This window comes from Anabrus simplex, chromosome 1 (genome assembly GCF_040414725.1).
Source record: "Anabrus simplex isolate iqAnaSimp1 chromosome 1, ASM4041472v1, whole genome shotgun sequence".
Classification (NCBI taxonomy): Eukaryota; Metazoa; Arthropoda; class Insecta; order Orthoptera; family Tettigoniidae; genus Anabrus; species Anabrus simplex.
Window position 1 is genome coordinate 314912419 of NC_090265.1, and position 27829 is coordinate 314940247.

The following is a 27829-nucleotide window of genomic DNA, read 5'->3' on the forward strand; positions in this document are numbered from 1 at the left end:
AGTAGTGCTTGGCGGCTGACGGAACTGTGTGCAGCTCGGAACTTTTTAATTCTTTTGTGATTTTATTTCTGTTTACTTTTGAGAATTGAATATTTTTAAAAACTAGAAGAAATGTTGCGTATTTTTACGTATAGTGCATATAGTGATTTTGTAAAATGCTTTTTTTTTTAAAAATTTTATTACTAATGGTGAACTTGAAAAATGAAGAAAAAACTTTTTTAGTTTTACAAACATTTGATCACCTGATATGCACCAGATAAGTAAGTAAATTACTAATACTTATATACTTATATAAGGATGTTAAATAAAACATTCTGAGTAATATGGTGTGCAGCATGTCTAACTTTTCTCTATCTAAGTATGCTTAAATTTGTTAAAAACATAAATGTGTAATGCATGCAAAAATGACCTTGCATTTAGGGAAAGACACTCAGTACTTCTGGGTTTAACCCCATCCACAAGGCTGAGGTTATCTGGATACTGTATGCTGCATACAAATATTCCTAAAGGTGTTATATACTTTTGAATAGGATGATGTTGAAAATCACTAATCGGATTAATAAGACCTAGAACTATTAGTAAAAACCCATATACAATGTCTGCATCAAGAGAAGTCAGCAGTTTGTAGATATGGCACATACAGTAATTCTACACAGTGCTAAAATATTAGTAATGATGAACTGTGCAGTATTGTAGTGAATCAGATCCACACACATTTTAAAAATATTCCACTTCTTACATTTCTCAACAGATTTTTGTAATATTTGGAATATGGCAACTCTAAAGGTATAGACATACTTACTGTATCACGCAAAATAATACATGTGGACATGTATTAACTTAAATGATGAAATGATGATGAACAAGGGTGTGTGCCAAGATTAAAAATTTTCACCATGCTTGCCAATTTCTTTATGCCTCAAAAAGTTGTCAGCAGGGAAGTTTTTGCAGAAAGACTGATAGACGTTAGGGAGAAAATGTTTTTTCTGGTAGGATGATTAGGTCCTTACAATTGGTGTAAAATACTGAGTGCTTATGTAGACAGTAAAGCGTTGGGCATGACTGCCTCATGCCAACGTACACAGCAAAGACACACCTCAGTATAGTAATGTAGTTACATTCTGCTATGAAAGAAAGCATATTAAAAAGTTTAGTACTGCTCAGGAATTAACCTCAACAAGGCATGGCACACATGCACAAGAGCCAACCAGAATCAACTCCTCCCCGCACCCCTGTCTCAAACAACTTCTCATCACATGGTCATAGTATTACTCAGAGCACAGTGGAGATAGAGTTCCTCTCTCTACTGTGTAAATCATTGATCTTCCAATAAGTAAATTACTTCCCCCCCATAAGAGGTACAATTGCCATGATATTTCTTACTCTTTGATACAGTAAACTGCTCCAGTACTAATTAATATAAATTGCTTATTAATTGGAACATTTTTATCACTATTTCTATATTGATGAAAACTGATAAAAATGTCCGCTTTTTAGTTTACTTAAAAGAATTGATTTTCGATAACTTTGAAGGAAGTAGGGCTTTGAATCTGCTTCATCAAGCAAAGTCTTGTACAATAAAAGGCATATGACAAGCTTGCTCCTGCATCAGAGTGGTACTATCATTTTTTTTTTTTTTTTAAACTGTGGATGAATATTCTTATTCTTCAGAGTGGAGAACTTTTTTCCCCTCCACTAAAGCAGAAAGTTGAGAAATGACAGCACATGTTGTTCACTTCAAATCAGTCATATATTTGAAAGAAGTTTTTTTTCCCCCTCTCTGTTCTAAGATATGAAATAACATATGCAGGAGATATAAACAGTTACCAGACAAATGTTTTACAATTTAAGTGGACAATGAACACATCATTTCCTCCTTGTATAGTGTACTTCAGCATGATCCATCATCACGAGAGCATTGCCTGTTACACTGAGCATATCTTCGCAGGCTTTACGAGTCTTATGTATATTTTCTACCTGAAATAAGAAACAAGAAAAGAACAGCATAAGGAAATGTCAATGAGATCATTTTTTTTGAAAATATAAAGGAAACAGGTTTTTTGGGACTCTTATCTTATCTTATCTTATCTTATCTTATCTTATCTTATCTTATCTTATCTTATCTTATCTGGTGATGAGCATATACTCTACACCAGGCCTCTTCAGACTTTGCATGGCAGCTCCACTATTCCGGTACACCAGATGCCAATAAGTACTGCAGCATGCCGAGCCTCCAACAAGCCACTTGCAGTTATCTGGCACTGCAGGTAGAGCAGCAATGGGGAGAACGACTTAGCGGCATTAAATATGGTCACATTTTGTGGAAGACTCACGATTATAAATTTACTTTCATTATCTATTTTGAGTATTGCACTAAATACTGAAGTTTAAAAAAATACAATACCTATATGGTGACGGGAGTATTACGTACCGGAAGCAAATGAATTTCATAACAAGTCTTTTTTTAGTGGATGCTTACATTTTGTGTTTATTTACATGCAGTATATTCACTAGAGTGTTCTGTACAGTACTTTATTGCCAATATATTCTACTTATTATTTGTTCTATAGCCTATAGGAAACACGGATCCGTGAAATTGTCAGTGGCGTAAGTTGCCATGTGTGAGAGATCCTTGCAACCTGGGTCAACCTGGGCTTGATCAGCTTTAAAGCAAAAACAAAGACTTGCAGATGCAAGTAGAACTAACATGGATAGCACATATACCACCTGGTTATGGAGTCTTGGATACTCTTATTCAGGGCATTTGCCATAAAACTCCTGCAAAGTAGGAGAGTTTTTGAACCCATCTTTCAGCTTGGTATTGCTCTGTAGTTCTACAAGCACCAACTGCAAGGTATGTGGAATGTCTGCAACCAACATGGAAAAAAAATTAACAAATAATTTAGAAGTGGGCTTGAGCTCTTCCCCATGGATGACAAATTGTCATCCAGCAGATAATGCCTACCACATGTTATGGATGTAGAGTTATTTCGGATAATGAGCAAGTACTCAGTTCAAGAGTTGAACTGCATCCGTTTAAGCATAATATTTGTTTTTCCTAGGAAATTGGGTTAAATGATATTCTTTTGTAATTCCCTGCAACTCCATTTTTCATGTACGTGATAAATACCAGAAATTGCACAGGACATTGTCACTACTCTCTTTTCAGGCCAGTTCAAAGGCCATTAACAAGATTACAGAATATTAATGGTCAGTGAGATCATGAAGAAATGCTTTGAGAACGTAATCTAAAAAACATTCTTTGAGAACTCAAAATAAAATCAGAGAATAAAATGTATTTGTCTTTATATGTGGACATTGGGTTTGAAGAGGATATAAAAATTCGATTCCATATTTGATCCATATTTCATTAGTTTTTAGTTAGACTTGTTTTCCCATGAAGCATCACAATTTTTCGTTTGAATGGACAATAAATATTGTGGGATTAAATTATTAGCTAAACAGTTTTTCAAGAAGGCAATGTTTTTGCCTATTGCAGTAAGTTTGATTTTTAGATTTAGATAATGATTCACAACTTCTGAGCCTGGTAAGCATTTGCAAGTACTCATTCTTGAAGTCCTGATATTAGGTGTCGATATGCAAGATAGCATCAAAATTATTGTCCTGTAAAGAAGTCTTCAGAAATTGACAATAAGAAAAAAATGAAATTAAATATGTTGTCAATATGGAAAACAAAAAACATACCAAAATATGAAACTGGTAGACTGCCAAACAGGCCAGCTCTTTGACCTTGGCAGTGGGGGCGAGAGGAAATCATGGGAGGGAGAACTTTTATAAATTGATGGAACAAGTTGTGACTTTATGTTTTATTGAGACAGATTATTAATGTCTCAAAAAGAACGTTAGTTTGTTCTGTAACTTAATTTAAACTGAAAATAGCATTAATCTTCTGCCAACCAGTAATTTCAAAAACATAGCACTTAATAATGGTTATGATAAGCAATGTGTTGCAAAATAATTCATAAACTAAAAAATAAACCCTCCACTTTCCTTACTAAGGAACCAAAAAGGAGAAAGAAGTACCTCACTTTCATCTATAATTATAATGTAATAAACACATTTTCCAGATATCAACCTATTTAAAATGCAAAATTTTACTATAGCTTTCAAAATTCAAAATACTAACTCCAACATCTTTTACAGCACACATACAGTACCAAATAATAATATATCGGGTGGTTCACCAGCCCCTTATTTTTTCGGAAATAGGCAACCCAAATAAGGCGTATAACCTAAAGATCCTTATAATTTAGTTTCATGAACACCAAATAACTTGAAATTTCTTCTCTTGGTCAATAAGGCTCTCCCCTACCTGTTTCATCACTGTAAATGTCCGACTCGTTGGCTGAATGGTCAGCGTACTGGCCTTCGTTTCAGAGGGTCCCGGGTTCGATTCCCGGCCGGGTCGGGGATTTTAACCTTAATTGGTTAATTCCAATGGCTCGGGGCTGGGTGTATGTGGCGTATTCAACATTACAAATCATCCTAGGTAGGGCCCTCATCTTCACAGACATGCAGGTCGCCTAATAGGCCGTCTACTAGAAAAAGACCTGCACCAGGCCTCTCCGGAGGCCATACGCCATTATTATTATCACTGTAAATTGATCCATGGACCTAGCAAAGGAGAAACTACTATGCACACTGACGCACCAAATACTAAAGACCATTCTGCAAACATGATTTATTGCACCTTGAAATAACACAGGTACCCATAATACTATCAAATTAGTAGAGAAAGAAAGAAAGGTTGGATAAAAACGTATGCCACGTGCTCCGTAATAGTAAAAAGTTAAATGAACACTGTAAAGTAGTCAACATTTCGACCACTTGTTACTCTGAATATGTAGGGCACCCTACTTTCTATCTACAGACCATCACGTCATAGTCCAGCCTGGTTACATAACATTGGATAAAAACGACCCTTCTCAGGACCAAATAAAAATTCACTCTTTGGAACAGGATAATATGCAGCCATGTTACAGTCACTGTAAATGGCGTTAATTGAAAAATAATGTGTACCAGCCTGTGATTTGAACCTACTACCACACAGCTTCGCTGATGTAACAGCAGGGTTGTGTGGTTTAGCCACCTTAGCTACCACAAGCCTCAATGTTTTGGTTGCACGTTGTAGTTCTTATAGACACTTCCTGTCCAAACGTAAGATAGTCTTATTCCCAGTTGTGATTGTTTTCCACATTCATTATAGTTTAAGAAATAACACTGCCATTAATGAGTTCTACCATATTTGCGAGCATTATATAAACGATGTGGTTGGGCTAAGGCCATAAAGGAGCAGGTACTAATGTTTTTTTTGGGTGACTATGATGTACGTGTTAATTGGGTTACCTATCTCAAAAAAAAAAAAGGGGGCTGGTGAACCACCTGGTATATTCCAATTCAGGTGTTTACAAACTCAAGTGTCAAAACTGCACTTCAAGTTACATTGGCCAAACTGGTAGAAATTTCAATATCCTTTATCAGGAACTTGTTAATGCTAAATAGCACAATAGATTTTCAGCTTTGAATGAACATTTGTCAGATTTCCATCATCAATCCACATCCAGTGACAATGATTAATTAATTCTCTGTAGATAAAATAAGGGCAAATTACTTAACACTCTTATCTATGAAAGCATTTTTATGCATTTAGATCAAAGGATTAACCCTGTTTTCTTTTTAAATGAAATTACTAAACAAACTAACATTCTTTTTGAGACATTAATAATCCTTCTTGATAAAACGTAGAATCACAACTCATCCTGTCATTTCATAAAAGTTCTCCCTCCTGTGATTTCCTCTTTCCCGTCTCTTGCCATGATCAATCAGCTGACTTGCTTATCAGTCTATCAGTTTCATGTTTTATTTAAATTTATTTTAAGACACATTTATTGTATTGACCAAGGTGAACTAATTACATATTTTTCTTTACTGTCAAGTCAATACGGAACAACCGAAATATATTTTCAAGATGGTGGTCAACCTTGGAACTGTCTAAGTCAGAAGAGGCTTGCAGACTCAAAGTAACATTTCTGCACACCTTTCTACACATATTAACCGGAACATTATTGAACTCCTGAACAATCACTTCACGCAGATGCTGCACACTGTCAATGGGATTAGTGTACAGTTTTATCTTTGAGGTAACCCCTGTGGAAAAAGTCGGGTGAGGATATGTCAGGTGATCGGCCTGGCCACTCCACAGGCCCTCGACAGCCAATCCAGTGTTGAGGAAAAACTTCATGCAAGAACACCTGAACAATGTTGCTGCCACTGCAGTTCATCAAAGTTCTGTTCTCTCTGAAGTTCTGGGATGACACTATGCCTCAGCAACTTTAGATAGGTTTCCCCCGCAATGCCACCTCCACGGAAGAACGGGCCAAACAGTCCTTTGAGCGTCACATTGCCCCACGCCATTACTCGTGGGGACCGGTGGCACTGGGGTTCTCTGGCCGCCAAAACACGCAATTGTGTCTGTTGACCAATCCTGGTGTTTGAAATTTGGCCTCATCAGTCCAGAAAATATTCTGAATAAGGTCAGCATTCTCCTGAAACTTGGTCAGCATCAACTCAGCAAACTCGGCCTGTCAAAGCTGTCCTTGTTAAGAACATGAGTAAGCCATAGATGGTATGACGTCAGCTTCTTGTCACACAAAACTCTCCGCAAACTACTCCTTGATATGTCCAGTAGGGCCAACAAACGGTGGGTAGATTTTGATTTCTGAGGGGATGATTCCATTTCCACAGCAACATGTGCTTGTGTGTCAGCAGTTCGGACAGTTCTCAGCAGACCAGGATGTTTGGGACTCAAAGCACTGGCAGTTTCGTCAAACTGTTTGTTTATTTGGGTGAATCTGTCCCTGGACTGCTGGTGGTCTAAACTCTTCCAACATCTTTGTGCTGGACTTCTGATTCATTGTTAGTAATTGAGAAGAGGCACACACATTTTACATGCTGCTCAGTTGTCAACCATTTTCTTGCCACGATGTTTCCTCAATGCACGCAGAGTAGGCAGAGTATTGATCTCATTTGCAGCATACCGTATAATGCTGCCATCTATTGACAAAAAGCTACCTAAAGCTGCCTAATTGAGTCTGGCCTACCCTATATAACTATAATACCTCAAATATTGATATATATACAGTAGTCTGCAACTTTCTAAGTACATAGATTCACAAACACTGTAGTTTTAGTTTCAATAAAATACTACAGAAATGACCAAAGATATGAATTGTTTTCCAATTAAATGTGCAAAGGAAAATCACAAGGCCTATTGGGCGACATGATAGCACCATTGGGAGATTTAAAAGCACTGCCACTGGGTTAAACTGTGTGTAAAATTCCTATTTCAAAACAAAGTTTTGCTCCTTCATGAACTGAATCAAAGTCTAGGAAATGTGCTGTATCTCCTCTTCCCAGCTGCTTTCCCCACAGCAGTAGTTATCTCTTGAACCTCTTAATTTTATCAAACATCTCTATAATCAGATGTTTTCTATTTTTCATCAATAAATTGAGGGAACTGGGGTGACTTTTTGTTCTCTCTAGTGGAAAAGTCATTTTAAGATTGCTCCTCAGCTCAACCATCAGACCCCATAATGGCAGGACACATTGCATTGTTCCATATCCATAGATGTGAGGCATTTTTTGAACTGATAATGATTGAGTCTTGAGACCTAAGGAAGTTTGTAGTGCAGACAACATCCATCATGTCTCGAATTTTCACCCTGTTTACACAAAGTGCTTTCTGGTTATAAGGCAGTGCACTAATGGTACAAACATAATGACTAAAGTACCTATTTTAGCTCTTAACTAAGGAAGCCAATGTGTTGTCCTCGCATGGCCTCCACACCTTCTGTGGCCACAGAACAAATATGAGTTGAGCAAAGTAGAAACAGGAAGAGTTGGACTAACTGCTGGAATTTTATGCACTATCATGCTGTCTGGCAGTTTGGATGCTTCTGCTCTACACACTTTTCTCTCTCATTAAAATATGCTCTACTTTATAAATATCTCCTATTGTTAGATGTGACTGGCTTAGCTTTTCAAAATTCTGTCTCTGAATTTTACTTCAGAGGAAGCTTTCAGTGGTATTTTAACAATGTACTAGCCAGCACCTTAGAGAAGTGTGAGACTTCAACTAATGAATCTGCTGTCACACTGGGATGATAAACTAATTTAAAGATTTTTGTGTAGAAAGAAATAACAAGAATGAATATAAAGAACCTGAATTTTCAGACTGGGAATTTCATCCTATGAAATTGAAATGCACTTTCAAGAGACCCACCTTTCTTGAGGTTGAAAGGTCTCCTGAATGACACACTCCAGTCCAACTAGATGATCAGTAGCAGATTGATGAGAGTGAAAACCATGTGGCAGTTAGTCAGGAGACCTTCCTCCTCCAAGATCCATGCAAGTTTTTGGTTCACCATCCTTTCGAGCAGCTTGAAAATGGAGTCTATAGAGGCCATTCATTAGGCCGATTGGTCTATAGCTATCCAGAAACTTTGAATATTTTGGCTTGAGTTGTGGTGTGGGAACTCCCTCATGCCACTGAGATGGAAACGCTCCTTCACTCCATATTCTATTGAATAGGATAAAGATATCACAAAAACTTTGGTCTTAGGCTTAGGCATTTCATTTTGCACTGGATTTTGCCTGGCTGAGAAAGGATGGCAATCGCTGACAGACAGCTGCATCAAGCTATTACAGTAACTAAGTTGGCAGATGGATCCAACAACATGGTTTTCATTTTTCAGCAATAAAAACTTCAGTTGTAAACTTCTACTGATATCAGTTCTGTGCACCAAGATCCAGGGCTTTGCTTGGAATAATGTCCTACCAGTGATATATATTTGGAGGTTTCTGGGACTCTGTTTGAAAAGAGACTGATGTGGCAGCCCCGCATCTGTCAACTGAAGGTTACCGAGTGAGACTGAGTGTGCCACCAGAGATCTTTAATCTGCCAAGATTTTTGACCACCTTTCAGAAATCATCAACCTTGGATGGGATCGAACTTGTGAACTTGAGATCATCAGTTGCACACACTACCACTGATCCAGTGAGGCAGCTTACTTTATGTGACTGAATACACTGAGCGGCACGAAAAACGCAACACCCAATAAATGATGTGTAATTATTGTGTAACTACCTAATTAATCAAAGTGAAGCACTTCAACCAATTTTTTAAGATGGGGTATGTTATTGGCATTGCTTTGGGAGTAAACAATGAAGTGTTGATTGTTTATTGCACTAGCCTCAATTGTTTTTTCCCATGCAACCTGGAAAACACATTGCTGGATGTGAGCCAGTAATGTTTTCCCACTCTTGTAATGCTTATTGTTGTACCTTTAATTGTTCCACTTTCAATCACACATGCATGTAGGATCTTTCTGTGACTGTCTTAATCAGCTTTCTGGAGTAAACATGCCATTAAGTCCAGAACAAGCTGCGAAAGCCGTTGCTTTGGTAGAAGATGGTCGCAGCATGCATTATGTTGCATTATGTTTACAGAACCGTACAAAGGTTCAGGGAAACTGGAGGCTTTGCAAGGAGACCAGGATCAGGCCTGAGAAGAGCAACATCAGAGAGAGATGACCACTTCTTACAACTTCATGTTCTCCACAACCATCACACCACTGCCATTGAAACACGAAATCAACTCCACCAAGTTCGAGGGGTCAATGTTAGTGAGAGAACCATTCAAGGAAAACTTGAAGAAGCCAATTTTAAGTCCAAAAGATATGCTACACATCGGGAACTCACCAGAGAGCATCGCACAGCTTGACTACGTTTCACAAGGGAACATCTTGTTTGGACAGTACAACAATGGGATCAAGTGTTGTTCACCAACGAGTTGCGATTTGGCCTCTGATCACCTGATGGAATAGAGAGAGTCTGGAGAAGGCCAGGGGAAAGGTATTCCCCTTGCATATTCTCATTCATGATGCCTTTTCAGGGTGGTTCTGTGATGGTGTGTGCAGGAATCAAAACAGCTACAAGGACGGATTTGGTCTTTGTGGAGAATGCGAGTCTTACCGCAAATGATATGTGGAGGAAATCCTTGTGGAGCATGTTGTGCCTTTCGTTCCATTCATTGGTGATGATTTTACACTAATGCATGTCAATGCACACCCACATGTTGCGAGAATTGTGCAAGAGTTCTTGGATAAAGCAGGGATTCGTGCAAGGTTTCAGCCGTACATCAGTATGTGGAGGAAATCCTTGCGGAGCATGTTATGCCTTTCATTTATTGGTGATGAAAAATGAAATAGCATATGGCTTTTTGTGCCGGGAGATCCCAGGATGGGTTCGGCTCGCCAGGTGCAGGTCTTTTGATTTGACACCTGTAGGCGACCTGCACGTCGTGATGTGGATGAAATGATGCTGAAGACAACACATACACCCAGCCACCGTGTCAGGGAAATTAACCAATGATGGTTAAAATTCCTGACCCTTCCGGGAATTGAACCCAGGACCCCTGTGACCAAAGGCCAGCACACTAACCATTTAGCCATGGAGCCGGACATTGGTGATGATTTTACACTAATGCACGACAATGCACACCCACATGTTGCAAGAATTGTGCAAGAGTTCTTGGATGAAGCAGGGATTCGTGCAAGGTTTCAGCCTGTCCAAAGCCCTGATTTGAATCTTATTGAGCACATTTGGGACCAGAGACCCTACAGGTCATATGGAATGCCCTCCTGGAAGAATGGGAGATGATTCCTTAACAGGACATTACCGCATCAATCAGGAGCATGCCTGAAAGGTTGAATGCCGTCGTTGGTGCAAAAGGTGGCAATCCATGCTTATGAAGATTTGAACAGAGGTCCCCGAGATCATTTCCAAGGTTTGTCGAGTGAAAGTGTGAAGTGTATAACATCAAAACAGAGCTTACTCAATATTTCCTTAAAATTTGTATCTCTTGCTTAATTTGTTCAATTTGTTTACAATCATCTTTTCTTTTCATTGTTAGACACTTAGATGGGACCATACCATAATATTCTATCATCAAGTAGTGTCAAATTTAAAATAAATTTCAGTTTTGAAAGAAATTGAAGTGTTGTGTTTTTCGTGCCGCTCAGTGTAGAATGCATTGGTCAACTTTTTGAACTAAAGTTTTGTAAGGCACTGTGTAGTCATTTCCAGAGAATGTTTTCTGATCTGTTTTCAAATGATGAACATTACCTTGCAATTATTGTACACTACTTACAACAATCCCATAAGAGTATAATTTTCAGTGCTGCGTATTATATATAGAAACCTATAAACGCAGAATAATAAATGATTAAAACTATGTTACAGCATTCCGTTTCCATGCTACCATTTAAAAAAACATGGAAAATACATCATTTTAACTCACACAGTCCTCAATAAGCCTCGCTTCCTTCTTGCAAGCCAGGGCATGGTTCTGTAGGTCAACAGCATATTGGTGAACAGCCTCACATGCCTCAGCACAACACCATACCTACAATAAGATAAGATTCTCAGTTTTGCACTAGCCTTGAGCTCACTAAATAGCATACTTCCTTCTTCGTTTCTCTTAGAAAATGCAAGGAACTTGATCAAGGAACTCCTTATTTCAGTCCACTAGAAAGAGAGTCACAAGAAAATTTCTGATCTTTTCTAGCCCACTAGAGTGTTTCCTACACCAGTGTAACATATGTGGCTCGATTCCAACAATAAAGCCATGTTAGCTATGCTTCCTCTGGATTATGTTTACAGTACAATCATGTCATACTTTTATGGTGTAAAAAGTACTGGAATCTCATTATAATGCATATTGAATAACACTTAGGTGTGGCAATACCTTTTTTGTACCTATTGTCGTAAAGTACAAAGTGAAAAAACTGCAAAGCTCAGAAATTCAATGTTTGATTCTCAACACTGACAGTAGTCCATTTCTGTAATCGGCTTGATGTTAGGTGCTCGAGGAACAATACCTGCATTTTTTGTCAACTTCTGCAATACCTTTGGGCTAAATAGAGATTTTATCTATAACATCGCCATTACCACACTCAAGAAGTCCATCATGATCTTCAAGAACCATGCTTGCGGACCTCAAATAAATGTTTGACATGCCTCACTCGACTGCCTGCATTTAACATCATACGAACACATTATCTATTGTATCCACATCCATTATTGTTGTGAAGGTACTCTTTGTCTTTGGGCAACCTGCAGCTGTTGCAGGAAGATTGTATAATAATAACAACTGCAGACTTTTCCACTGCAGTGGCATATGCTGACTTTCGTCCAAATGTTTTTTTAAATTTATTATTATTATTATTATTATTATTATTATTATTATTATTATTATTATTATTATTATTATTATTATTATTATTATTATTATTATTATTTCTGTTTGCAAGTGTTTCTTTGAATGTATGAAGCTAACAAAGAGATTAAATTACTATTTATTATATATTGTTTTATGTTTTGATTTTAAAATATAGCTGAAACATTCAGTGGGGGGGAGAATATAAACCTGGCCACCTCTCCTCCCCATCTTGCATTCACTACTGTTCCACAACCATGCTGGCAAATGTATAGGATGTATTCTTATCATCACATTACCAAATAACTTACAAATTATTTTGGTACTGGTTGGTATATATATATATATATATATATATATGTCATGGCTTAGAAGAGTAGACATGTTAGATGATTCTATTGATGTTGGGTCATACAAGACAATTCCTGTCTTAGTATACTTCTGAGGAAGTAAAGCAAGGTTGACAAGTTTATCTTGTGTAATATTCCCAAATTAAATTTGGCTGTACACTTTAATGCAGATGCTATGATAAAACTGACAAACAGATACTGTAATATTTAAAAACTTTGTATTTGGAAATGCAGGCCTTTGGGCTGAGCAGTGGTCGCTTGGTAGGCCAAGGCCCTTCAAGGACTGTAGTGCCATGGGGTTTGCTTCGGTTTGATATTTGGAAAAGACTTCCAGAACAAGCTGAAGCAGCAATAAATTGCTATGATTCATTAGTAGAAAAAATGCCTCGCTAAGATAATTCGAGAATAGGAGATTTCTTTCTTTCTTTCTTTCTTTCTTCTCCTCTCTGCTCCTCTTAGCTCTTATTTTCCTTTTTGTAATAAGGCTTTCATTCTTTCTCTATGGGTTAGGATCACTTCTTCTTTCTCTGGTTGCTATCAGTGTAAAGAGTAGGCCTATTGCTGAGATGCTTAGTTCATTTGCATAGTTTATGATCATGTATGAATGGTATGTCATTCATTGTCATATCACATGTCAGTAGTTCAGAGACTTCATTGCAAGTTTGTTATTCAAAATTATTTAAGACACAAAAACAGTGCATTTTGGATTAACAAAATGGAAAGGAATAGATCTTGAATAGGATTTTCCAGCTACCAGTCCCATGTATTACAGTCTCAGGATTGAGTCACATATGGAGAGTAGGAATAGGAAAACAAACACATAGTAGGAAGAACACAGTGACAACTCAGTATGGGAAGATGGAGCAATAGAAAGAGAAGCCTAAGACAAACATAAAAACACAAAAGACATGGACAATCTCTACATCTTTAAATATATAGGCTCTCTGCATCCATCTCTTCTTGGCCTCTGATGAGCTTGTTTCTGCTTCTCAGCTTCTCAGGATTAAAATGATCTACCATAATTGGAGGCCTCCTTGCTTGCTTTATCATTAGGGGGTCACTGATCTAGTATCCATGTATTCTAATCCTTTACACCATCACTGCTAATAATAACAACTATCTCATCATGTGATGGTTGTGATGATTGTCATTTTAAGGTAATGAATACCAAGCCTTTGAAGAATGAATGGAAAGGATAATGCAAGCTGTGGAAACAAAAGATTCCATAGACTTTGTTAAACTAATGCTGTTGGTTATGAAAGAGGGTCTGTGGACCCCTTGACAGTGGCAGGTGCTGTTTGGTAGTGGTGGTGATTTTTGTATTAAGGGGAAGTGCAACTAGTCAACATCCTCTCTGAGCAAACTAAGTGGAAACAAAATGAATATATATTCTTTCTTTCTTTCTTTCTTTCTTTCTTTCTTTCTTTCTTTCTTTCTCTTTCTTTCTCTCTTTCTTAATCTGCTTACCCTCCAGGGTTGGTTTTTCCCTCAGACTCAGCAAGGGATCCCACCTCTACCGCCTCAAGTGCTGTGTCCTGGAGCTTCAGACTCTGGGTCGGGGGATACAACTGGTGAGGATGACCAGTACCTTGCCCAGATGAATATATATACACTATTAAAAAATTTGAAAATGTAGTAAAAAATAAAACAAAAATTATTTAGCCAACATGGACAGTGGCAAAACTAACATCAGACTTGAATGCTGGTCAGAGTACAAGTGTGTCTGAACACACAGTGCATCGAACACTCCTGAGGATGACCTTCCACATTCGATGACCCATGCATGTGCCATTGTTAATTACCATGACATCAGCAACTACGACAGAAATGGGCACTTCGCCATTGCCACTGGTTGTTGGTGCAGTGGCAGAGCATTGCATGGTCTGATGAATCCTGATACCTTCTTCATCATGCCGATGGGAGGGTGCAGATCCGTCATCTTGCAGGGCAACAGCTCCTTGACACCTGTACTGTGGGAGGGAGACAAGCTGGCAGTGGTTCAGTTATGCTCTGGGGAACATTCACATGGGCTTCCATGGATCCAGTGGAGCTCGTGCAGGGCACCATGATGGCTGAAAAGTAACATACACTGGTTGCAGACCACGTACACCCCTTCATAATGATCATATTTCCCAATGGCAGTGGCATTTTTCAAGAAGATAATGCGCCATGTCACAAGGCCAGGAGTGTGATGGAGTGGTTTGAGGAACACAATGGTGATTTGCAATTGATGTGCTGGCCCCCAACTCGCCAGATCTTAACCCGATCTAACACATCTGGGATGTGATTAAAAGTGGCGTCAGAGCCCATCGCCACCCTCCCTGGAATTTCCAGGAATTAGGCGACTTGTATGTGCAGATGTGTGCCAACTCCCTCCAGTGACCTACCAAGGCCTCATTTCTTCCATGCCAAGATGTGTCACTGCTGTTATCCATGCCAAAGGTGGACATACCGGCTATTAGGTAGGTGGTCATAATATTCTGGCTGATCAGTGTATTTTTCTTATATGTTTCAATTTACATTAAAAATAAGAAGGGGGTTTAGGATAAATACAGGCCAAGTCAGCTTGACATCTGTTGTTTGTAAGCTCTGGGAAAGCATTATTTCTGGTTATATTAAACACATTTGCAAAATTACTAACTGCTTTGATAGAAGGCAGTTCAGGTTTAGGGAAGGTTATTCCAGTGAAGCTAAACTTGTAGGATTCCTCAAAATCCATCTATAGTCCATTCGTTTTATTGCCATAAATAGAAGAGGTTTACCTGAAGAATTTGAGCAATCAATTCAACGACCATCAGTCCAAGTGCAAAGATAACTTCTCGAGGAACAATATCCCGGAGTGCAATGCAAGCACTCATGTATGCAAACAGTAGTATCACTGAAACAAATAGATCTCATGTCAGTTCAACAAGATTCATCAGAGAAAGACTAGGCCAGGAGATGTAGAAATGCTGGTATAAAATGGCAAGTACTGGCATTGAGTAAGGAATAGTGGTATAGTAGACTTATTTTTTGAGGAATTGTATATGTTATTCCACATCTAAAAGTGAGCAAGTAGATAAAGTAGATATAATTGAAGTAATAGTAGTAGGAATAGAAAGGAAAAAACAATTGATATAATATATAGAAAGATAGAAATGTGAATATGTTCTCTTTTTCATTCCTATCTTTCTGTGCTGTATACACTTTCACAAGAAAATTATTTACCATGAACACAAATACAACGAAGGTTGTCACACAATATCGTCATAGGCTGATGTGTCCCATTTGTGTTTAATGCTGACTGCTTGTACAGAAGTACCACTAGGGGGCATACATGTCCCTCCCTCATTCATAGATACAAGACACACAATAAAGCTTTAGTACAGTAGTAGTGTGAGCATAAAAGCCCCAAAGCTAAGCTGAGTGAACACGCAGCATGACCTGAGGGTATATTCGACTAGCATTTGACCTGCTATAGTGCGCCTGAACATTAAAAGAGAGTATGGAGTTAGATGTGTATATGTTCCCTTTAAATATCTTTCTGTGCTATATACACTCATTCACAAGAAAATTGTTCACCATCAACAAAAATACAATAAAGGTTGTCACACAGTATCGTCATAGGCTGACGTGTCCCATTTGTGTAGAAAATAGAACTCTGAGAATTAGAGTAGGTGAAGATTTATCTGATCCAGTAATCATTAAGAGAGGAATTCTTCAAGGCAGTATTATTGGACTTCATTTTCTTATATAAATAAATGATATGAGTAAAGAACTGGAATCAGAGATAAGGATTTTTGTGGATGATGTTATACTGTATAGAGTAATAAATAAGTTACAACATTGTGAGCAACTGCAAAATGATCTTGATAATGTTGTGAGATGGACAACAGGCAATGATTTTATGATAAATGGGGTTAAAAGTTAGGTTGTGAGTTTCACTAATAGGAAAAGTCCTCTCAGTTTCAATTACTGCATTGATGAGTTGAAAGTTCCTTATGGGGATCACTGTAAATACCTAGGTATTACTAAAGTAAAGATCTTCATTGGGGTAATCACATAAATGGAAATGTAAATAATGGGTACAGATCTCTGTACATGGTTATTAGGGTATTTAGGGGTTGTAGTAAAGATGTAAAGGAGAAGGCATATAAGTCTCTCGTAAGACCCCAACTGGAGTATGGTTCCAGTGTATGGGTCCCTCACCAGAATTACTTGATTCGAGAAATAGAAACAATCCAAAGAAAAGCAGCCTAATTTGTTCTGGGTGATTTCCGACTAAAGAGTACATACATACATACATACATATCCCACGTCGTTCCATCTATATGATGGGTCAGCGAATGAAGCCCCTCCAACAACTTCTGTCTTTGTACTTTTCTCCCTCTTCAATGTTGTCCCAGTCCCCTCCTCGTTGCTGAATGTCGTTTTTCATCAGGTCTGTACATCACATTCTTGGCTGCCTTTTTGGTCTTGAATATTTTAACTGCAGATCATACCTTTTTCTGGGTATGTGATCAGGATGGGACCATACCATTTGAGTCTACACAGAGCTATATTATCCTGCATTCTGCCAATCTGAGCCATGTCCCTGATGTTCTTATTACAAATTTTATCTTGTCTTGTTTTGCCAACCACCGCTCAGGCAAATTTCATTTCAGCTGCCTAAATCCTCGCTTCATCCTTTTTCCTCATGGTCCAGGTCTCGCTCCCATATGTCAAAATTGGCATGTAATAAGTCAGATAAATTGCTCGCTTGCATTTCAATGGTACTTTTGGGTTCCATATTAGGTCTCGGACAACTCTATAGAATGTTCCTCCAGCTTGAATCCTGCTGGTAAGTTCCTCTTCAATGAAGCCTGTTGCTGATATCATGCTTCCTAGACATTTGAATTTCTTGGCATCTTGAGTTGTTTACCTTCTGTTTTAATGTTAAATTAATTGTGGTCATTAGGTTTCATTTTAAATAAAAAGCGTTTTTGTTTCCCTAACCACAAGTTATCGTCTGTTCAAAAAATAACTAATGTTGGGAAATTTCAGATGAAGGTTATGTTTACCGTACATCTTGTTTTAATGAAACTCCACATTAAAGTAATGTGAATACAGCAAACTAAACAAAATGAAAAGACAACATAATTTTCTAGGATCAAGTAATACTGCATTCATTAATTGTAAAAATAATTCCATTTATTTAAACTAAATGTTCAATCATTAGAGGTTCATGGTTAGTTCGTAGAGTACCAGTATTATAAAATCTATAACGTGATTATCTATTTTTTTTTTTTTTTTTTTTTTTGTTGATGGCCAGTGAATGGGAGCCCCGGGGCGAAAAATATGCCCCCCTACTCATCTGTTTCCGAGGAATTGCCGATGAGGCGAAAAAGTCACTGTTCTCGCTACACTGGTGGGGGAAAAAACAGTCTGTCTGATAGGCTGGGAGGCCTATAGTCAGAAGAGAAACCCCCTCTGTGATTATCTATATATATATATATATATATATATATATATAAGAGTTTTGTCTGTACATTGCTCAGAATTTTAAAAGGATGGTATTTCTGTATCGGTCGTGTCCATAGTAAGAAGGAAATACACTTTTTAATTTTCCGTATTTTTTGTCTGTCTGTCTGTCTGTCTGTCTGTCTGTATGTATGAAAATTTAATGAAAATTGGTATCTTAAGTCCGGGATTAAGTCGCTACAATCTAAGCCGTAAATAATCTTATTCACACTGAGAGAAATGGTAGTTTATGGGAAGGCCTAAAATTTAATTCTCACATATTTATGGTATTGTCGGTTCTACCTTAATGAAAATTGGCATCCGAAGTCGGGGAATAAGTCGCTACAATTTAGGCCATGAATAATATTATTCACTCTGAGAGAAGTGGTAGTTTAGGGGAAGGTCTAACTTTTAATTCTCAAACATTTAGGTTATTAGTTGTCCTATCTTAATGAAAATCGCTATGCTAAGTCGGGGAATAAGTCGCTACAATCTAGGCTGAAAATAATATTATTCACGCTGAGTGAAATGGTAGTTCAGGGGAAGGCGTAAAATTTAATTATCAAATATTTGTGTTATTAATGGTCCTATCGACAAATACTACATAGCGAAAGTTATATAGTATTAAATTTCCGATCATTTATGTCTTAAACATTTTACCGTACCGGCTATGATAACAGATATATTCATGAATTTGGATTTTTGTTGCTAAGTCCATATCAGCGGCGAGTCACGAGAAAATGGGTAAACAGCATTTAATGAAAATCAGTATGTAAAATCGGGGAATAAGGAACTACAGTCTACGCTATCATTAGTTTTGTAAGACGTCCTAATACTACAGAGTCGAAAGAAAACTAAATGTGAAGGCCTACAATACAGAAAGCTCATAACATTGATCAACAATAACATTACATTGAAATGAAATGGCGTATGGCTTTTAGTGCCGGGAGTGTCCGAGGACAAGTTCGGCTCGCCAGGTGCAGGTCTTTTGAATGGACTCCCGTAGGCGACCTGCGCGTCGTGATGAGAATGAAATGATGATGAAGACGACACATAGGCCTACACCCAGCCCCGTGCCAGCGAAATTAACCAATTAAGGTTGAAATCCCCGACCCTGCCGGAATCGAAATCGGGACCCCTGTGACCAAAGGCCAGCACGCTAACCATTTAGCCATGGAGCCGGACAAAATTACATTGATCTTTGTTTGTTGTGATGTGATTTGTGTCTCTGTTGCCACTCATCTCCGATAGATCGGATTTATGCTGTATACCGATGTATTAAAATTTGCTTTACGTCACATCGACACAGATGGGACACATGGTGACGATGGGGTAGGAAATGGCTAGGAGTGGGAAGGAAGCCTGGTGTGAAAATGGGAGAATACGGAAAGCCATCTTCAGGGCTGTCGACAGTGAGGTTCGAACCCATTACCTCCCGGATACAAGCTCACAGCGGGGCGCCACTAACCGCACGGCCATGTCGCCCGGTCGTACCGAGTATAGCAGCCTGCCTGAATGTTGGCGGGAAGTAGCTGGGGAGTTAGAGAACTTTCTTCTTTAGCATGGTGTTCCTCTGGTTCATAATTTTCTGATGCTACTGGTATGTAACAAGCTGGTTCATCATAGCACTCTGAGGCACTGATTGGAATGAGCAGTGTGCATATTTAAAGGAATAATGGCAGAGGAGTGTTCACGGCTGTCTGTGGCCTGGTCATTCCATCTCTGGAACTTCGGACGGTTAGATCGGCACCGTAGTACTTTTCGTTAAAAGTGAGAAAATGTGCAGTCTTTCATTTGATCGAGTATTTTATATGATAAAATTGCTTTTATTCGCTACTTTCCTACTGACGTTTTTGTAATGGGCTAAGTTGACTTCAGTTAGGAAAACCACAAAGAATCCCGTAGCGAAGCACGGGTACATCAGCTAGTTTATTGATAAAGTGCACAATATTAAAATTTAATTTATCACTACACAACTTTGAGTCAGATATCTATCCATTTATGATAAATGAACCAAGTTTGCTCACTTCTGCCAGGGGGAAGTAAATCCGAACATTTATTTCGGTTACATCATAATTCGCGCCAGTCAAGGGTTTTGTGCCAAATAATAGAGAGTCTACTATCAACTCTAGACTTTACTCCATGGCGAAGGAGACCGATTTCAGCGCTGACAAGTGGAAAGAATTGGAATTTGCGATCCGAATGAAAAACCGAATGCAAATGGAAGCAATCGGTTGTAACGGTAGTTGACGACTACCGAATAATAATTGGGTAGTTTTCATTCGATATTCCTGTCACTACAAGGAGGTCAGATAGGAAAGATGGAAGTGAGGAGCCTGGCGGACGTAAGTGGAAGCAATACCAGACTCAGCTAAGGTGCGTGGTCGCCAACTCATATCCGAAGTTCAGAGCCTCTTCGGAGCTTCCCTTTCAGTCGCATCTTACGATAGGCAAGGGATATCGTGAATGTATTTATGAATGAATGCATATTAATGGAGGGCTCCTAGGATTCAGCGTAATTTCGACTTTTATTTTGGTGCCGATAAGGGGAGGACACTGTAATTGACATTAAGAGCACAATACAATCAATCAATACAATCAATACAATACAATCAATACTGATCTGCATTTAGGGCAGTTGCCCAGGTGGCAGATTCCCTATCAGTTGCTTTCCTAGCCTTTTCCGAAATGATTTCAAAGAAATTGGAAATTTATTGAACATCTCCCTTGGTAAGTTATTCCAATCCCTAACTCCCCTTCCTATAAATGAATATTTGCCCCAGTTTGTCCTCTTGAATTCCAACTTTATCTTCATATTGTGATCTTTCCTACTTTTATAAACGCCATTCAAACTTATTCGTCTACTAATATCATTCCACGCCATCTCTCCAGTGACAGCTCGGAACATACCACTTAGTCGAGCAGCTCTTCTTCTTTCTCTCAATTCTTCCCAACCCAAACATTGCAACATTTTTGTAACGCTACTCTTTTGTCGGAAATCACCCAGAAAAAATCGAGCTGCTTTTCTTTGGATTTTTTCCAGTTCTTGAATCAGGTAATCCTGGTGAGGGTCCCATACACTGGAACCATACTCTAGTTGGGGTCTTACCAGAGACTTATATGCACTCTCCTTTACATCCTTACTACAACCCCTAAACACCCTCATAACCATGTGCAGAGATCTGTACCCTTTATTTACAATCCCATTTATGTGATTACCCCAACGAAGATCTTTCCTTATATTAACACCTAGATACTTACAATGATCCCCAAAAGGAACTTCCGCCCCATCAACGCAGTAATTAAAACTGAGAGGGCTTTTCCTATTTGTGAAACTCACAACCTGACTTTTAACCCCATTCATCAACATACCACTGCCTGCTGTCCATCTCACAACATTTTCGAGGTCACGTTGCAGTTGCTCACAATCTTGTAACTTATTTATCACTCTATAGAGAATAACATCATCCGCAAAAAGCCTTACCTCCGATCCCACTCCTTTACTCATATCATTTATATATACGGTATATAAGAAAACATAAAGGTCCAATAACACTGCCCTGAGGAACTCCCCTCTCAACTATTACAGGGTCAGACAAAGCTTCATCTACTCTAACTCTCTGAGATCTATTTTCTAGAAATATAGCAACCCATTCAGTCACTATTTTGTCTAGTCCAATTGCACTCATATTTGCCAGTAGTCTCCCATCATCCTCCCTATCAAATGCTTTAGACAGGTCAATCGCGATACAGTCCATTTGACCTCCAGAATCCAAGATATCTGCTATATCTTGCTGGAATCCTACAAGTTGAGCTTCAGTGGAATAACCTTTCCTAAAACCGAATTGCCTTCTATCGAACCAGTTATTAATTTCACAAACATGTCTAATATAATCAGAAAGAATGCCTTCCCAAAGCTTACATACAATGCATGTCAAACTTACTGGCCTGTAATTTTCAGCTTTATGTCTATCACCCTTTCCTTTATACACAGGGACTACTATAGCAACTCTCCATTCATCAGGTATAGCTCCTCCGACCAAACAATAATCAAATAAGTACTTCAAATATGGTACTATATCCCAACCCATTGTCTTTAGTATATCCGCAGAAATCTGATCAATTCCGGCTGCTTTTCTAGTTTTCAACTTTTGTATCTTATTGTAAATGTCATTGTTATCATATGTATATTTTATTACTTCTTTGGCCTTAGTCTCCTCCTCTATCTCGACATCATTCTTGTAACCAACAATCTTTACATACTGCTGACGGAATACTTCTGCCTTTTGAATATCCTCACATACACACTCCCCTTGTTCATTAATTATTCCTGGAATGTCCTTCTTGGAACCTGTTTCTGCCTTAAAATACCTAAACATACCCTTCCATTTTTCACTAAAATTTGTATGACTGCCAATTAAGCTTGCCATCATGTTATCCTTAGCTGCCTTCTTTGCTTGATTCAATTTTCTAGTAAGTTCCTTCAATTTCTCGTTACTTCCACAGCCATTTCTAACTCTATTTCTTTCCAGTCTGCACCTCCTTCTTAGTCTCTTTATTTCTCTATTATAATAAGGTGGGTCTTTACCATTCCTTACCACCCTTAAAGGTACAAACCTGTTTTCGCATTTCTCAACAATTTCTTTAAACCCATCTCAGAGTCTGTTTACATTCTTATTTACCGTTTTCCACCGATCATAGTTACTTTTTAGAAACTGCCTCATGCCTGCTTTATCAGCCATATGGTACTGCCTAACAGTCCTACTTTTAAGACCTTCCTTTCTATCACATTTATTTTTAACTACCACAAAAACAGCTTCATGATCACTAATACCATCTATTACTTCAGTTTCCCTATAGAGCTCATCTGGTTTTATCAGCACGACATCCAGGATATTTTTCCCTCTGGTTGGTTCCATCACTTTCTGAATCAGCTGTCCTTCCCATATTAACTTATTTGCCATTTGTTGGTCATGCTTCCTGTCGTTCGCATTTCCTTCCCAATTGACGTCTGGCAAATTCAGATCTCCTGCTACAATCACATTTCTTTCCACGTCATTTCCCACATAGCTGACTATCCTATCAAATAATTCCGAATCCGCGTCAGTGCTACCCTTTCCCGATCTGTACACTCCAAATATATCAAGTTGCCTATTATCTTTAGAAATGAGCCTTACACCTAGAATTTCATGTGTCTCATCTTTAACTTTTTCGTAGCTTACAAATTCTTCTTTCACCAGAATGAACACTCCCCCTCCCACCATTCCTATCCTGTCTCTACTATACACACTCCAGTGCGGTGAGAAAATTTCTGCATCCATTATATCATTTCTCAGCCATGATTCAACTCCTATTACAATATCTGGTAAATATATATCTATTAAATTACTTAATTCTATTCCTTTCTTTACAATACTTCTACAGTTCAATACTAACAATTTTATGTCATCCCTACTTGATTTCCAGTTCCCTGTTCCCTTATCACCGCTCCCTAGGCCATCCCGTTTCCCTGAATGTACCTCCCTATTACCTTTCCAAACAAATTTCCTAACTTATACGTACCACTGCGGTTTAAATGAAGGCCATCCGAGCGCAGATCCCTATCTCCTACCCACCCATTAGGATCTAGAAATTTCACTCCCAGTTTCCCACATACCCACTCCATAGTCTCATTTAAATCCCCAATCACCCTCCAGTCAGTATCCCTCCTACACAGTATTCCACTAATAACAATCTCCGCTTTCTTAAACTTCACCCGTGCTGCATTTACCAGATCCCACACATCTCCAACTATGTTGGTTCTTATATCGACTTGCCTTACGTTGTTGGTACCAACGTGAAACACTACCACCTTCTCCTTCCCCTCCTCCCTCTCTTCTACTTTCCTCAACAATCAAGTCCCTTTCTTTCAAAAGAACACTCAGTTATGTTTATATGCAGTTTAATGTGTGTCAGTATTGGAGGAATACGGAGGTACTGAAGATGCAACATAAAGAAATGTGATGACGGGCATTTAATATTTTTTGGCGATAAAGCGGCTTTATTAGCTTCCCTCACCATCGATCAAGAAGAGACATAACGAGTAAGGCTACTAACCACTTGAAGAATGAGGATAAAAAATAATGTTTTTGATTTTACCTCCCACTTACTACTTTTACGGTTTTTGGATAGGCCAAAGTGCCAGAATATTTTCCCGCATGAGAATTTTTACGTGCAAATAAATCTACCGACACGAGGCTGAAGTATTGGAGCACCTTCAAGTACCACAAAACTGAGCCAGGATTGAACCTGCCAAATTGGGCTCAACTACTCAACTAGGTAAGAATAAGGATAACTGTCGACCAAAGTAGGAAACAGCCTAGACGAAGGGAAAAAGATAAACCGCCTTGGCCTCACAAACCATGTTAAGAAACAGTATTGCACTTATGACAGCAAGGTTGCCATATCGAACAGCTTTGTTCAACAGCATCATGCGAAGACAGTGGCATAGCCTATATATTGGTGAAACTCAATATTTAATTTCAAGATAAAAGTGGGAAGAAACTAAGCTGAAAATTATTTTTAGGAACTCGAGGGAATGGGGTTGTAGAGGGGGCCCATTTTGGTTTGTACAGCAACGTGGGTAAACTACTGCACATACAAAACCTCAGTATTCAGGGTAGATTGGGGCAGAAAAAAGAAAAGTCATTTTTAAAAGCTCGGGGGCGGGGGGCGATGCTGTTAATTGAATTTAATAAGTTTTCCCACGCAACGCTGGGTACTACTGTGACGTCATGTCGCCCCACGAAAAGAATGGTAAAAATTAAATGCGCTTGTGTAAAAAGTGGTAAAAAGGTGTCAAGAAATAACAGCTAAATACCAAAATCAAGCACAGATAAAAATCATAGCAAATTTCTGTGTCTGTACAAGCCATGCAGTGATGTATCGCTGCACGCCACAGCATCAAAATCTTCAGTAACAACTGTTGTACATACGAGAATATTAGAACACGCACACAAATAAGTAGGTGACTTCTCTTCAACAGTGATAAACTGCCGGCGATTCACAACATAACGGATTACGCAACTCACAGGCAAAAACATGCCTCAGCCTTTTTCTTTCATAATACGATATAAAGCATATTGTGTTATTCCTTAATCGTGAGGAATTACGGGTAACTAGGAGGGGGTGTGTTCACTTCTTTTAGGTCCATAAGAGATGTACCGTACTGTTTTTTAACATTGAATAACTTTAGTAATGGGGGATCAAAATGCTGGAAAAAAGTACGAGGTCTGGTAGGAGATATGAAAAAGTGAACCTTAGCAATGAACGTGGAGTTAATGTTGGGCTCAGCTAGGACTTGTTTTTGAAAGTAGTTTGATTCCTACTGTATTTTTTTTTTTTTTTTTGGCTGGGGCTATCAACCTGAGTGGTTACCGTGGCGGCTGGCACGAGTTTGGCCGGTTAAATACCATATTGCTAATTTCAAGTTTCCTCGAAACCACACTCTTGCTACAATGCTAGCTACTATTGTACCCCTGGGTAACCGGAAGGGAATTGACCAAAGGCGGTCGAACAGAAAAGGTGAAAAAATGTAACTTAGCGTTAGTAAAAACGGTCGACCCAGGCAGGACTCATTTGAGCTGGGTATCCAGGGTTATAACTACGAACTTATTTCGAACTCATTTTTAACTGTATTCCATTTTAAGAGCTAATGTTAGAGAGCAGATTGTACCAGTAGTGAAAATAGCAGAATGTGAGATTCGTTTAGTCGTAGGCTGCACAATTTAGTTATGTCTCAGTTTAAAGATAATCCACGAAGTATACTTTGTCCTCAGTAGCTAACAATCTCGCGGATCATCATCTTAAAATAGCAATCACCAACGCACACTATTTAGCATGATCCAAGTAAATAATAAAATAAAACCAGGCTTTCCACATAAGAATACAAGAGAATAAAAATAAGTGGCTATCTTCGAGATAAAAAGTATGGATGACGGTTTCAGAAAGAGATCTAGACAATCAATAGAATTAGCGTGATGTAATAGGCTAAAGTATTATTTACGACACTGCTTCGTGAGGTGAAGGGTGTGAAGCTACTTTTCAAAAATATTTTAGATTGTAGCACACAGGTTTGTTTATATGATGAGACTTTCTAGAATATTCTAACCTGACCCGAGCTATCATGTTTTAGAGCAATAATTACTTACGGGCATCGTAGCGGTTTAATCTGCTCAGTATGCCAACAAGCGTCATTGTTTTGATCTGTCTCTGTTATATACTCTACGGAAAACCATTGAATGCAATTGTATATTACAAGATAACATTTCTTCACTTAATTATTTTACATTACGAATCGATTTAATCAAAATAACTAGTCTACGCCTCCTAGAGCTATTTCAGCTGTTTTCCCATGGAGTTGTAAAACTCTAGAGAACGTGTCGGGGATGCAGTATGTAAGTAATGGAATATAAAATCCCGGAGTATCGAGATATCACGGGATCATCCGAGAGCATGCGTGCTGAGGAGATACTTCGGTTCCAAAGAGCTACTGTGAATACACTGTGACCGCATTTGTGGCGGCATTCAGAGGAGTTAGCTCACCTCAGGGACAGAACGCACCCTTATGCACGATCACTGCCTTCGTATTATACAGGCCGTACTGTAGCGTTGCCTACGAGATACACAAGGCCGGGAAATGCAGCACACTAGACTCGTCCTCGAGATACTTCCGGCAAGTGCCGCTAGAGTTCTCTTTACTGATCTGTCACGCCCGCTCATTGCACGTTCGAATATGAAAAACTATACAAATTCATTAAAACTAGTAATTTCAGAAGGCAGCAAACAGATATGAGATCAAAGATAGACCAAGAGCAATTGTTTGACTTATTTTCTACAACGTATTTTTTACAATATGCTTAAATGAAATAAATAATTCACGAAAGAAGCAGATAAATCTGATAGCGGGTTTGTCACTTCTTACCGATTACTTTAATTGTGCCTCAGAGTATCCGATAAGCGCATCGAGATTGCGGTCATAAATAACTTTGGGTTTAATCGTCCTTTCACCAATTATCAGCGACCCAATCTTTTCCTCAGCACTTCTGATATTTTGACATTCGTATTGAAGCCGGTGTTTGGTGAGCGATGTTATGCCCGTTACGCAAATATTTAGCGGCGTTTCACCGTATTTCTCTTTTTCTTCCCGTAATATTAAATTTGTGTTCGCCTCTGTGGTGTAGTGGTTAGTGTGATTAGCTGTCACCCCCGGAGGTCCGGGTTCGATTCCCGACCCTGCCACGAAATTTGAAAAGTGGTACGAGGGCTGGAATGGGGTCCACTCAGCCTCAGGAGGTCAACTGAGTAGAGGTGGGTTCGATTCCCACCTCAGCCATCCTCAAAGTGGTTTTCCGTAGTTTCCCACTTCTCCTCCAGGCAAATGCCAGGATAGTACCTAACTTACGGCCACGGCCGCTTCCTTCCCTCTTCCCTGTCTGTCATTTCGAATTTTCCCATCCCTCCACAAGGCCCCTGTTCAGCATAGCAGGTGAGGCTGCCTGGGCGAGGTACTGGTCATCTTCCCCAGCTGTATCCCCCGACTCAAAGTCTGGTGCTCCAGGACACTACCCTTGAGGCGGTAGAGGTGTGATCCCTCGCTGAGTCCGAGGGAAAAACGGACCCTGGAGGGTAAACGGATGATGAAAGAAGAAAATTAAATTAGTTC

The 27829-nt window shown here is 38.9% G+C and overlaps 1 protein-coding gene across 2 annotated transcripts; it reads right to left on the minus strand.

The window, feature by feature from the left end:
* Positions 1–1695: 1695 nt before the first annotated feature.
* On the minus strand, positions 1696–26493 carry LOC136865404 (uncharacterized). Of its 2 annotated transcripts, none has more exons than XM_067142404.2 (4): positions 26316–26493; positions 15411–15526; positions 11381–11485; positions 1696–1977 (listed from the first exon to the last, which is right to left on the minus strand). In XM_067142404.2, exons 1-4 carry the CDS (start codon positions 26359–26361, stop codon positions 1867–1869), a joined length of 378 nt encoding a protein of 125 aa, XP_066998505.1. In that variant the 5' UTR covers positions 26362–26493; the 3' UTR covers positions 1696–1866. The 2 variants fall into 2 exon arrangements, with proteins under 2 accessions (XP_066998505.1, XP_066998506.1); XM_067142405.2 differs by lacking the exon at positions 26316–26493 and adding an exon at positions 25101–25189.
* Between the last annotated feature and the right edge of the window lie 1336 nt (positions 26494–27829).